At 49.3% G+C, this 12,970-nt stretch overlaps 1 protein-coding gene across 3 annotated transcripts in view; it reads left to right on the forward strand.

Moving 5' to 3' along the window:
* Nucleotides 1-8,265, forward strand: part of DPF3 (double PHD fingers 3) — a 240,695-nt gene extending 232,430 nt beyond the window's left edge. For all 3 annotated transcript variants that reach the window (XM_036913301.2, XM_036913300.2, XM_036913302.2), the window contains exons 10-11: nt 3,854-3,935; nt 4,470-8,265. In XM_036913301.2, the coding sequence (XP_036769196.1) occupies nt 3,854-3,935; nt 4,470-4,540 (153 nt within the window). In that variant the 3' untranslated portion in view covers nt 4,541-8,265. The remainder of the gene's footprint in view (nt 1-3,853; nt 3,936-4,469) is intronic.
* Nucleotides 8,266-12,970: the final 4,705 nt, after the last annotated feature.

The raw sequence follows: 12,970 nt of genomic DNA on the forward strand, positions 1-12,970 counted from the left end.
AATCCAAATGAGTTCTGCCTATGAGTCAGTAGTATCTTGCTAATGGTGATGTTCTGCTTTTCATGGTTGTACTATGGTAATGTAAGAAGTTAACATTAAAGGCAACTGAGTAAAGTGTGTTCAGAAGCTCTCTGTGCCATTTTTGCAGCTTTCTCTAGGACTAAAATTATTTTAAAATAATAAATAAATAAATAATGGGATGTTTCCCTAGCACCTTCCAAAGATGACAAAGTTTAAAAAAATATAGTGTCTTTATTTAAATATATTTGTTTCAATCTATTAATTGATTAAATTAAAACCATCCAATCTTTGGCCAGTGAGAACATAATCAGTTTGGGTCCTGAGTCCTTTTGACATGATCCCAGTCATATCTGATAGTTTCCCTGCTTTCCAATATGTAAAGATACTTACACATTTCCTGCTCCAGACCTTGAGTCAGCCATTTCTCTGAGGACTGCTGGTTCCTTTTAGTAGGCAATTGTCTTTAGAGAACATAGTATGGGTGCTGAGGGTGCTAATTTTTACTGCATTAGTCATCATTTTGGGGCATTTTTAATGGGCAGAGCTAAAAAATATGTTTTGCTTATTTTAAAGATCAAACAAATTTATACTGATATTTCCAATTCATACCAAGGGCTAATTATAGGGTTTGTAGTTAACCTCATTGATCGTATGCTGTATTTTCTTTCAGTCATGTAAAAATTCTTGCTTCTCAATACCAACATAATCACTTATTTGACATAAACAAATATCTCAGGATATCAATTCCACTATTACCATCAAATATATATACTGGTTCCAGAATCAAATACATAAAATAAACCGGATGTTCAAAGAAATCTAGCTTCTATCCCTACCTGTAACACTATTCCCTCACTCTACTTATAGGTGACCATCTGAAAAACAAATTATTGTTTATCTTCCCATTTTGTCTAAATATAAGCACATGTGTGTATACATGAATCTGCAGGAAAATGGATGCATTTTCTTAGAAAATAGTAACATATACATGTTTTCTTCACCTTTTCACTGAATATTCTGGAGATTACTCCACAGTAATATAGAGACATAATTATTCCTTTCTGTAGCTGTATAGTTCTTCCTTGGTTTATTCAACCAGTCCCTTAGTGATAGGCATTTGGGTTGATTCTGGTCTTTGACTTTACAAGCAGTGTTAATTGGTTAATAGCTAAGTAGGTTTTTTGTGGACTTGGCAGAGCCTTAGAAAAGGGATCAAGGAGTGAGGCTGCTTGAGCAATAACATTCCTCTTCCATGGTCAGGGATTTGCCTTCCACTCCCCAGAATAAGATTACCATTCTGCTGGAAATGTAGCTGTAGGTGGATCCTGAGTCTTGGATCCTTGGGAGTCAGAAGTCCTTAGATTGTGCTTTTCATGGGGGGCTACCATGAGCTGGAGGGTTCTTGGTAGTTGTGACAGGCAATTATCCTGAAAAGCAGATGGAAAAGAAGAGAATATGGTGCTAGACAATGACCAGCCTCTGAAACCTGCACATAAACCACAGATGCTTGGTTTCCCTTGGAAAAGTGCAATCCAGGGTATTCTACCTTCTTGTATTTCTTGTGTCAGCACTGTAGTAGGAATGATCGATGCTTTTAAGACATTAGTAGTACTATTTCTGACAAGTCTCCCTAGTTCTGTCCCCATCCTAATTTCTCCCTATATTATTTTTCAACTATATTGTCATATAGTTTATTTCAGCTCAAACAATAATGGTATAACTTTTTTGGGGCAAACTATACTGTCCTGGTTTTCATCCTACCTCTTTGCTGCTGCTGCTTATTCTCTTTTATCACTGCCTGTCCCTTAAAGTTGGTATTCCCCAAGGGTCTATTCTTATCCCTCTTCTCAGTAATTTTTTTTTTAGTCTTGATTTTTCAGAAGATTCCCTGAGAGTTTTGGGTTTACTCTTTACTCAGAAAAATGTGCATTTGTACCTATACACAGAGTTGTGTATATAATTTCAAGGAGTTCATGGACATACCTCCCTGAGCACAAGTTCAAGACTATTTGCTCTCATATACTCTGGGCTCCCTCTCTTATTCCTATCTAATCCCCAATGACTCCCAAACCTATATCTCATGCCCAGGCCTCTCTCCTGATATCCAGCTCCAGGGCATCCCCACTGGGTGGTCTGTATATCTAGAGAACATGTCTAATAGCTGAGGTTCCTTCTGCCTCCCATGGATCTGCTCCTGTCTCAATGGGTAGCTCAAGTATCTGGCTTTCTGACCAAGCCACAACCTAGGAGACGTTCTTGATTTCTTCCCTGTCATGCTCCACATCTAATCAGTAACTCTTAAATGGGAACAAGACACTTTCCTTTCCCTCATGCCACAACCCTAGTTCAATCCGCCATCATTTCTTACCTGGGTGGCTATAGTAGCCTCCTAAATGGTCTTCCGGACTCTAGAACCAACTTCTTTCCGCCAGGATATCTATTCTTACGCAGCAGCTCATGAAGTCTTTCTAAAGTGCAAGGCTGATCATGTAACTCCTCTGTTACTAACTCTTCAAAAGCTTCTCATTGCTTCAATGAAAGGTGTAAGCATGATTTAAAAAGAAAAGGTCTTTCATGACCTCTCCTGCCTTACTGTTCGCTCACTGGGGTTTTCAACTTCTGTATTTACCTTTCCCAGGATCTCCACAGTGGTGGGAGCTAGGGTAAAATTTAATACAAAACCTAATTTTGTAAACATCTTATAAGCCACACAAGCAGGTCATGATCACTGAATGGAAGAGGGTTGAACCTGGAGAATGGGGACCAGATCACAAACACTGAGTAGCCACTATGTGTAAGGAAGTTCTGAGGGAGGTATGGAGATGAGACAGGGTTCTTCCCCATGAGCCTTACAGTTCATAAAGGAGTAGACAAAGGAGGCACATTCCAAATGGACTATTCAAGAATACAATTGTGTGTAGATGTCTACCACATAGCAGGCTTTGTAGCATAAAGGAAAATGCAGTTAAATGTCATAAGTATGTGAAAATACTTTAGGGATGTAAAAGGGGAGAGAAAACTTCCATCTGAGGTAGAGTCATGAAGTCTTTTAGAAGAGGAGAGTTTGGAGACTTGAAGGGTGGGTAGAGAATGTTCTAGAAGAGAAGGGGTTGGGGACTGGGCGAGCCTCCAGGGAGAGGGAACTGCAGGACCAAAGTGCACACTGTGTTTTTTGAAGTTAACCACACTGCTGGAGGGTCCTACTCTCTCCTGGGCTCCAGCCTCTAGTCCCTGAGGAGGCTTTTGGGAGCTGAAGCTGAAATGAACATTGCTTGCATTTCTCTACATTTGCATAATGAAACCCTAAAAAAGTTATGAGGTGGCATGGGTATTACCTCTATTATAGTTGTTGCCCATTTAACAGATGGAAAGAGTGAGGTTAAGAAGCATTCAGTGAAAATTTCCAAACATTTAAAGTACTTTCTGTGTACCAGGCAATCATCCTGGGGAATACAGAAATGTATAAAATTAGTTTTCTGTCCTTATGGAAGCAGAGTTATTGGCTACAAAAGGTCAGAAGAATAAGGAATCCCCTTAAGCTTGGACGTGAGGTGGTAGTCAAGAAGGCTTCTTGGAGGAAGTATGATTTGAGCAGAACCCTAAAGTGGGGATAGGATTTTCATAGTGGGAGAGGCAGAGGTGGAATTCCCAGGTGTGGGCAAAGCACAAGGCATAGTCAGGGGACAGTGAGGATTCTAAGTAGGGCCTGAACAGGGGCATCTAGGGATGTTGGTCTGTGGAGACAAGGCTGGAAGAGTAGGTGGGGGCAGATATTGGCCCTAAATAACTCAATCTCTCTCTCCTCCTCTCCACCTACTCTGTATCCCACCAGGACCAGCTGCTCTTCTGTGATGACTGTGACCGTGGCTATCACATGTACTGCTTAAATCCCCCGGTGGCTGAGCCCCCAGAAGGTAATGGTGATGAGGTTGACAGTAACAACAGCTACTACTCCCATTTATTGAGCCCCCACCACGGTGCAGGCCTTGTGCTAAGGACTTTACATGTCTTATCTCGTTTAATCACCACAACCCTACAAGGTAGGTATGACCACTACCATTTTATGGATGAGGAAACTGAGGCACAGTTTAGACAGCTGAAGTTTCAGCTTGAGGGCCAAGGAAATGTTTCCAGGACATATGGCTGAGCTGGTGGGGAGGTGTAAGCTTCCAGGAGGACTGGCCCGGGCCTGGTGATGCCGGTTAAGAGGCGCAGTCAAGGAGTCAGGGTCTTTATAGCAGTTCAGCTGATCAGCTCTGAGCACGTAGTGTTTTCTGAGCAGCACTTACTCTCTGCTGAGCCAGAGACTGCAGCGCATTTTCAGGACTGATACGTGTCTCTGAACTGTGAAAGTCAAAAGAAAACAGGGCTTCCAAGAAGTTAGGGCCAAGGGGTGGGGCTTGAGGGGTGAGAGGGGGGCTGCTAGTAAACCATCTTGTTCCTTACAGGAAGCTGGAGCTGCCATTTATGCTGGGAACTACTCAAAGAAAAAGCCTCAGCCTTTGGCTGCCAAGCCTAAGGGCTCAGGTCACAGAATGTGACTTGCTGCTGAAGAGGCTGAAGCAGAGCCCACTTCAAACCAGATTGAGCCCCCACTCCCACATACCCGACAGACCAACTGTAAGGAAAACCGGTGGTCACAGAGGGTGGGGACATGAGGAACCAAGAAGGCGAGGTGTCTGCCTCCTCCACACAGGTCTCGGTTCTTCAGCCAGACCCTCCTTGTCTCTACCAGAGGATCTTGCACTTTTGAAGAACAACCCCAGGCCCGGCCCTGTGGCACCCTTCTTACATTTACCCTATCCCTGCAGCCCCCTCAGCGACTCCCATTTTAAGGGGAGCCATTTTGTGACCACTTGTGAGTCATTCATGTGTAGTTTGGTGTTTTCTATCTATTGTGTTCTAAGAAACCTTCACACAGCCTCCTGCCTCCAGCTTAGGCTCTTTATCCTGAACTCAGCAGAGGAACAGGGCTGTGGAGAAGTTGTTATTTATCACACGCCTCTCTGGAAACTTCTAGACTCAGAGCCTGCAGGCCATCTTGATGATGAAAATCCCTCCTGTTCTTTGGTTTCTGTGAAGAGGAAGAGCTGCTTTCTGGGCCCCCAGCAGGCGGCCCCAGGGGCATCCACAGCCAGGGTAGTCTCTTGATGGGGCCAGGGAGGGAAGCAGAGGCACTGAGGGGTGGGAAGAACATTGTGAGGATGATTCTAAGGCCCTGCCGTGGCCAGTCAGTATTTGTGATCCATTAGGAGTGGCTTTACAAGGGAGCAGGCGGTGAGGTTCCTTGACCTTACAGACGGGCCTCCTTGTGGTGAGACAAGCCACAGCCTATGGCGGTGGGAGAGGCTGGTCTCCCAACCAGCCCGGGTCTGGAGCTCTCCCTGGTGGGACTGTAGAGCCAGGAAGGGGAGTGAAGGCTGCCTGGTCAAGAATCCGAATGCCGGTGCAAAGGACTGCAGTTGAGAACCTTTTCAGTATTGGTGAGGCACAATGAACTCCCTTTCCCATGTGATATCTTCCTTCCACACAGTCTACGTTTGCCATTGTCTACTGAGACCAAACTCTGGAAATTTTAGGATGGGGGAGAGATGATTGTTCCCAGAACATATAATTGGGGTGATGTGATTATTTATGATCAAGGTGGCAGCAACGCAGAGCCCTCGGCTGGAGGGCTGCTCTTGTCTCCTAAGCAACCCAGTATGTGCTGGACTCTTATTTTCAAAAAAGAAAATGTCTTGAGAAGAAGAGAAAGGAGGCTCAGATTCTGAGAAGTCTGGGTTGGAAGTCAGCCCCGCGGGCTGGAGTGGATGGGCACCTTTGAATCTCAGCAGCAGTGTTTAACAGCAGCACAATAACTGACACTTCTGGAAAAATCATTTGCCCAAAGGGCAGGTCTCGGCGAGCGGGACCCTCGCGCATGCTCGGCTTCCCTGAAGTCAGCTCCATCTCTGTGGTCCGGCTGCTTACAACAAAGGCTGAGGTTATTTTTAGTCCTTCAGCTCCTGAAGAAGCCTCTGGAGACACATAGACTCGGGCTAGATGGGCCACTACTGCCCATCTGCTGTGTTCGCTCCAAGGCTTGGCAAGAGCCCTCCTCCCCAGCTAATTGCACTTGGCCAGTGGACCCGGGGCAGCCTGGCGTGGGGCCAAGCGGTGCTGGTCTTCCCGCGTCCTTTGCAGGGTGACCCATGGCAGGAGATGGGGGTCATTCTCCTGCAGGGGCCTGTGGCCTTGAAATGAGTTACACGTATACATGATGATCTCATTTAAAGGGCCCTGTCCAGATGGGATTTTCATCTTCCTTGTAAGATACTTCCTTCCCTCTGCTGATTCATGAGCCTGTTCTGGATTCTGGAGTCCAGGGAAGGTTTGGGAAGCTGCTGTGTTGGAACGTTATCTGTTTACCTGGCAGGGTCACATCAGAGGGGCTGTTTCCTCTCCCAACTGCTCTGACTCTCTCTCCTCCCACAAAACCTCAAGTGGGGTGTCTCCAAAGGCCGATTATTGGTTTTACAAATCATTTTGACTTAATTTTAGAAAAAATGTTACCAAAATGTTCCCAAGTGCCACAGTGGCTTAAAAGTTATAAAAGCAAATCTGAAACCAAAACCTGTGGCCCTTATACTTGATACACTCTTTAGAGGGTGTGCAAGTCTGTTGCCCACCTCAACATAGGTGTTGGGGTGGCCCTGTTCCATCTCCAGCCAATCCTGCTGCCCCAGAAGCTGTGAGGAAGGGATTGAGGGTCGCAGACCAAGAAGGGTGCTGTGAGCTGCCGCCTGGTGGGGTGCTCAGGGCACTAGAAGGAATTGTAGGAAGGCCCAGAGTTCCCTTCCCAGTTCATTCCCAGCAGGATAGGCCCAACTCCTTCCTCTCTGGAGATCCCAGTGTTCCTCATCTGTAAAGTGGGGATAGCAAAGATGGCCTGTGGGCTGGCACAGTCAGGGTACTGCAAGCACAGGCCTCCGTAGTCACATTGATTACCTTCTGTATTGAAAAAGGAAGGTGATGGCAAACTTCAAATTGGAGCCCCAGAGAATGAGCTAAAACCACAGTACACATGGTTGATCAGGGTTTTAGTTTTGCCTCTGCCATTGAGTAGCTGTGTGACCTTGGGCAAGTCTTTTACCATCTCTGAACCTCAGTTTGCCCACTGGTGAAATGGAAGTAATAATACTTGCCCTGTCTGTCCCACAGTGACATTGGGAGTCCTAAGATGTGAAATGTTGCATAAATAACTACTGGAGAGCAGGGCTTGTCAGGGAGGGATCCGAGTGATTTCCGTGACTCCTTTTTTGTGAGTTAGCCGAGGTTAGACACCTTCTTGGAACCTCCGTTTTGGCCAAAGGGAGTTTATGTTTTAAGGGCCAGGCTGCCTGTGGTCAGGGCCTGCAGGCCAAAGAGGAGACAAGGAAACCATTACTGTGCATAGGTCTCCATTGGTGGGAGGTGAGGGATTTATCCAGGGCTGTGGGACTTCCGAATAAAGATACTAAAGATACTCCCTTCTGCAAGATGAATGCAGCCTAGGATGAGGAGTTACCTTCTGGAGAGAGTTACAATTCAGTTCAGTGTATAGTCATTTAAATGCTTTGGTTTAAAGCCCAGCTCTACTCCTGGCTAGCTGGTTGATCTTAGGCAAATGACTTAACCTCTCTGAGCCTCATTTTTTACATCTATCGGGTGGGCTTATCCAGCAGGACTGTTTCAGAGATTGCAGGTAATGCTGGTGAAGATCCTGGCATAGGGTCTAGCATGATGAAGGCTCCCACATCATGTCATTGTGTACAGAGGCCACCAAGTGGAGGGAATGATGCTATTGTCTCCCAGCGCAAATCCCTGGACAGCCAGGGTGCCTTTGCCAGCTCCACCCCGTGTCGATGTTGTGGCTCCAGCCAACCAGAGAGGAGGTGAGGCTGCAGGATCCAAGCCGGAAGCTGAAACTCTCTGTTTCCTGTAGGTATTTTTGAAACACTGCTTTTTGAGCCTGCGGCAAATCCAGTACAGGCAACCTTGTGAGGAAATAGAAACAAGGCCCCCACTAGATTTACATTCTGGCTTTCCTTCTCAACCCCTCCATTAACTCATAGCCCCTAAGGCAGGAGCCAGTGGGCGCTGCTCCTGTCCATGCCCCCCGAGGCCAGGGAGGAGCAGAGGCAGGCCAGAGGGCAGCTGCTGCCCCAGGCTCAGCTCAGATGTCTGAGTAGCCTTGGTAGCTGGAAGAGCTGTGGGTGAGAGGGAGGGAGGGAGGGAGGCCAGATTCCTTTAGAGCTGGTGGGTAACAGGTTTTAAGGGAGGCGGAGGGTTTGGGTTTGGGTTTCACAGTGATGGTTTCATGATACCCTGAAGAGTGACACAGTGCATGTTCGTCTCTGTGCTTTGAACACTGCAGGATTCCTTTTGGCCCAACCCTTAAAAAGTTCAGATATTTTAAGGAGGAAAAAAATGAGATGATTATTATTACTTTTCCTGTTGGGGCAAGCTGGGGGGACAGACCTATGCTTTTGAAGAAAGATTACTGGAACCTTCAGGCTTTGGGACTTAAAGCAAAGGGGCCCCTAGTTTCCTCCTTGAATCCTGTGTCAGGAGTGGGGAGCCCTGAGGGTGCCCTTCCCAGCCCCTAAGCAGGTTCTCAGCTGGTTTTTGCAAGAGCAGGGACAGCAGCCCACTCCCTCATGCATCCCTGTCACCCAGGCCCTCCTGGGCTGCCACCACAGGCCCTTCCTCAGGGCGTGGCTGTGCCACAACCCATGGGAAATGGTGGCTGCCCAGGCCAGAACCATGCTTACCTCCCAGGGAAGATGCCCAGACACGCCGCACCTGGCTCCTTTTGGGAGCGGGGCACAGCTGGAGAGGCGCAGGCTTAGAGAAAGGGGTGGGGAGGGCCAGAGAGAGGAGGGGGAGGCCCTTGAGGAGGGGGCCATGACCCTGATTTTCACTTGGGAAGAAGTCCTGAAGCTAAATACCAGGGAGCATGGGGTAGAAAGGAAGAGTTATTATAACATATTTTCTCAGGCCTGTGATCCTGAAAAAAAAAAAGGCCAAACCTTTACCCGGTTCTGAACACCAAGCCAGGCCCGCTGGCCTCCAGCTCCCTGTTGGTCAAGGGGTCCCTCACCCAGCTGGAGATGTGAGGCTGGATCCCAGTGGATTTCCCACTCCCGTGGGAGAAGGGTTCTAACTTACCGAGAGGGGCTGTTGAGGTCCCTCCTGGCCTGGATGGGGGTGGGAGAGGTTGGTGGGCTGGGAGATGGCAGCAGAGGCTGGGCTAGATCATGGCCTGCAGCCTTGGGGAGGGGACAGTTTCTGGGCCCTGCTACCTAAGGGGACAGATCAGGAGGCCTCCCCTTTCCTAAGCCCAGGATGTCAGTTGCTGAGGGGGTGAAGAGAGGGGTACCCTGGCTGGTCCTGTCTCCCCACCACCCAGCAAGTGGATGGGGTTCCTCTTCCTCTCTTGGCGTGTTCCACTTTTTGAAGTCTTATTCCCACCCGCATAGTTTTTGGTTCCTAGATCATCCAAGTTCACCTGGATTCCAGGTGAGGGTTCGGGAAGATGGTAGGAAGCAACAGATACCTTAACTTGCCTCAGGCCTGCCAGTCTCCCCCTCGAAGACCCCGGCCTTACTGGTTTCTGACTGACGGGCGGCTGGAGGTGGGCCCTGCGGTGGTCTGTGGTCGGAGTTCCCTGCTCCTGGCTGAACAGCCCCAGGGCTTGGGGGTCTGTGTGGTTCTCTGCCAGGGGCCAGCAATCCTGGGTGTAGAAGCATCAGAAGGGGGGTTGGTTCGGCCTTTGAGGTGGTTAGAGGAAGGTCTTTGACTCTGGGAAGCCGGACCCCTTCCTAAGAAGGCTGGAGACCCTGTGTGAGGGGACAGGCGAGGTCATTGTTCCTAGAGGGAGACAAGGGGGTGGGGGAGAGTGGAAGATGTCGGTGCCAGCTGTTGGGTGCATGTGGGAGGGTGAACAGAGCCCCCAGAGGGGAGTGGGCACTTCTTTTGAGCACCTCGGCAGCTGCTTCCGGGGAGGCTTGGCTGCGCGGCCCCCTCTCCGTGCCTCCAGCACGAGCTGCTGGGAGGAGAGGCCCCAGAGGAAGCACCTCAAGTAAACTGTGAGGAGAGGGGTCCGGACCTTGGCCCCTCCCTGTCCAGTCGGTTTTCCAGAAGGAACAGGTGTGAGGGGAAAGGCTGGAAGTGGGTGGGTTCCCAGGAAAGGCTCTCTGGGTCTGCGTGGGCCCTGGCTGTGTCCCCGCAGACGGCTGAGACCTGAGGTCACTCTCCCAGGCCCCATGGGGCTGTGGGGCGCTGGGGGCAGGTGAAACAGGTCAGAGGGCACAGGAATGCCCCTTGGTCACCGTTCCTTTGTTCTCAGCTCCCTCTCTTTGCTCCAGTGCCTTGAAAGACGGCCATTCCAGGGTTTCCCCTCTTTGGCCCCAAGAGAAGAAAGTATTTGTGCTGATGGTGACATTTCCCAGGCAGGCCAGAGGAAGGCAGGAACCAGGACTGGCGGGCAGCCAGAACCCTCTGGAACAGAGGTATAAATACTAATAATGACCTCTAGCCCAGGCAGCGAGCAAAGTGGCCATTCAGGGTGGCACTAACCCAGTCAGGCAAATGAATACTACTGTGGTGGGAAGGGAAGGTGAGTAAGCAGTCCCTGTAGGAACGCGGGAGGCCCGTGAATCCTGGACCTGTACTTCCCCTCAGCAGCCTCTCTGGGTTCTGTTTTCACTCACTGCATCCCTTTTGCTTGCGTCTCTGCAGCCCTATTATTTCTATCATTGTTGTTAAAACTGATGATGAAAACAGGGACACACACACACCCCTTGCTTAAAGTGAACCTTATGTTTTGCTCCAGGACAGGAGGGAGAATTGCCCATCACCAGGGGGCCTTTCCCTGAGGTCCTCCAGGCCCACTCCCCAGCCTCCAGCCCTGTCCAGCCATAGCGAATTGTGGAGGGAGCCTTGTGCTTGGAGGACCGTTGGCTGCAAGGACCCTTTCCTCTCTCCCCCTCACTCACCTCTGTTTCTCTGGGAAAGACTTTTGGCACTAGTTGGAGATCTGGAAAAAAGAAAGTCTTGACTCTGCTTTCTGTCAAAGGGATGCAAAGATTTTATAGCTAGAATTGGGGCTGTGGTTTTTACTGACTTTGCGCTCACCTGTTTATTCCCCACCTGAGACCGTGGTTCTCTTGCTTAGCCTGCCTGCTCTGTCCCGCACTTTCCCCTCGCCTCCCTCCTGCCATGCGGGATGCTGAAGGGTGGCTTGGTGGTGGGTAGAAGCAGTGGCCCAAAAGAAAAATAAAATATACCCCCCTGCACATTCGCAACATGCAGTTGAAGAGGCCTAAATTAGGCACTAGATAAAAAGGAAAGAAACACTGCTACATAATACGTAAGGGAGAGCATGAAAATAGGGAACGGTTGTCTCAGAGCAGAGTGGGTGGGAAGCATGTGGCTGGAGATAGCGTAGCCCTGGCTTACCCATGCATGTGGTCCACATGGCATTGGAAAGCAGAGAAGTCACGCTGTGGCAGTAAGTGGTCGGATGCTTAGGCAGTCTTTGTGCCTCTGGCTGGGAAAAGGATCCATCCTAGTCGTCCCCCACTCATTTACCATGTTTGCCCACTCTGGGCATTTTTCCTCTGAAGGAATATGAACACATTTCTGCCAGCCATGGAGGATTGCTGGGCAGGCTGACTGAAACACATGGCAGGGCACTGACCAGCAGGGCAATGCACTAGTTCCTGTAGGAGCTGAAAAAATAAACCGTATCCTGACCCAGACTTCAAGCTGCTATTCAGCCCTATAATTACACTCTCCCAAGACATTCTGATCGTACATCAGGTAGCATGCCATCAGGAAAGTGTATGTGTATTTAGGTCTACTTATGGTCACGTATTTTCACTGACAGAAGATGAGCAAGCTAAAGCATCCAGTTATTTCCACCCTCTGGAGTTGGAGGGAAAAACACAGTTGACCTCAGCCTACTTGGTTTTATCCATTTTCGCAGGTACCGGCTGCCCTTGGCAGCTGACCATCCTTAACATAAACATCAGTGAGACAATGAAGGCACCTGGGTTGTAATGGGTCAAGCAGCCAAAGGGAACTGAGGCTGTCCCCAAAAGCTGCTTGTGGACTCCAGGGTAGTAGGCAGGGAGGTGCAATTGGCAGGGCCTGATCAGAGGTGGAAAGTGACCCACACAATGGTCTTGTTCAGTCCCCACTAGAAAAATGGGCATGGTTGGATGGGGGCCTCATGCTCAGACTGGGTGGACTACCACAGAGACTCCAGCCAGGCTGACTTGGCCTCATGTGCATTTCTGGCGCGGGGTTGTGTGTCCAGAAGCCCAAAGTCAATACACCAGGAAGCCTCTTGTGCCCACCTTCTGCCCTGTGCTTGTCAGATTCCGGCTTCATGCTTTGTCGTCTCCCTGTTGTCTGTGTTGACAGCATTTGTTCCATCCCCTTTTTTCTCTGCACTTGTCGCAGCCAGATTTCAGCTTCGAGTTATTCCCTGAAGAAGCCTCACCAAGTTTGCTTTCAAGTTAAATGCCTGGGCTTGGGGAAAGTCATGTGTCTACCCATGGGGGGGTGTTGGCTCAGGGCTGGCCTAAAGCAGCCCTTGCTTTTTCTGTAGGGGAAGCCCCAGGGAAGGCTCTGAAGGTCCCTGGACAGCACAGGACAGCAGAATTTGGGTGACCTCTGGAGAGACTCAGGGACACGAGCTTTTATGACACTTGCCTGTGAGTCTGGTTTTAAAGTGCTTGAGAACCTGAAATGCATTCTGGGGTTTGATCCACCATCCACTTGAAAGCCTGTGGGTGAGGTCCTTTTGAACCCAGCCTCCTTTGAGTGACCTAGCTTCACCCGGTCTCCTGTGCTGGTGGAGGGGAGAGGGGAGAGGCCGTCTGACTTGGATCCCATCCAGGCCAGACTGGCAGCACCACCT

Source organism: Manis pentadactyla, chromosome 11, assembly GCF_030020395.1.
Source record: "Manis pentadactyla isolate mManPen7 chromosome 11, mManPen7.hap1, whole genome shotgun sequence".
Lineage (NCBI taxonomy): Eukaryota > Metazoa > Chordata > Mammalia > Pholidota > Manidae > Manis > Manis pentadactyla.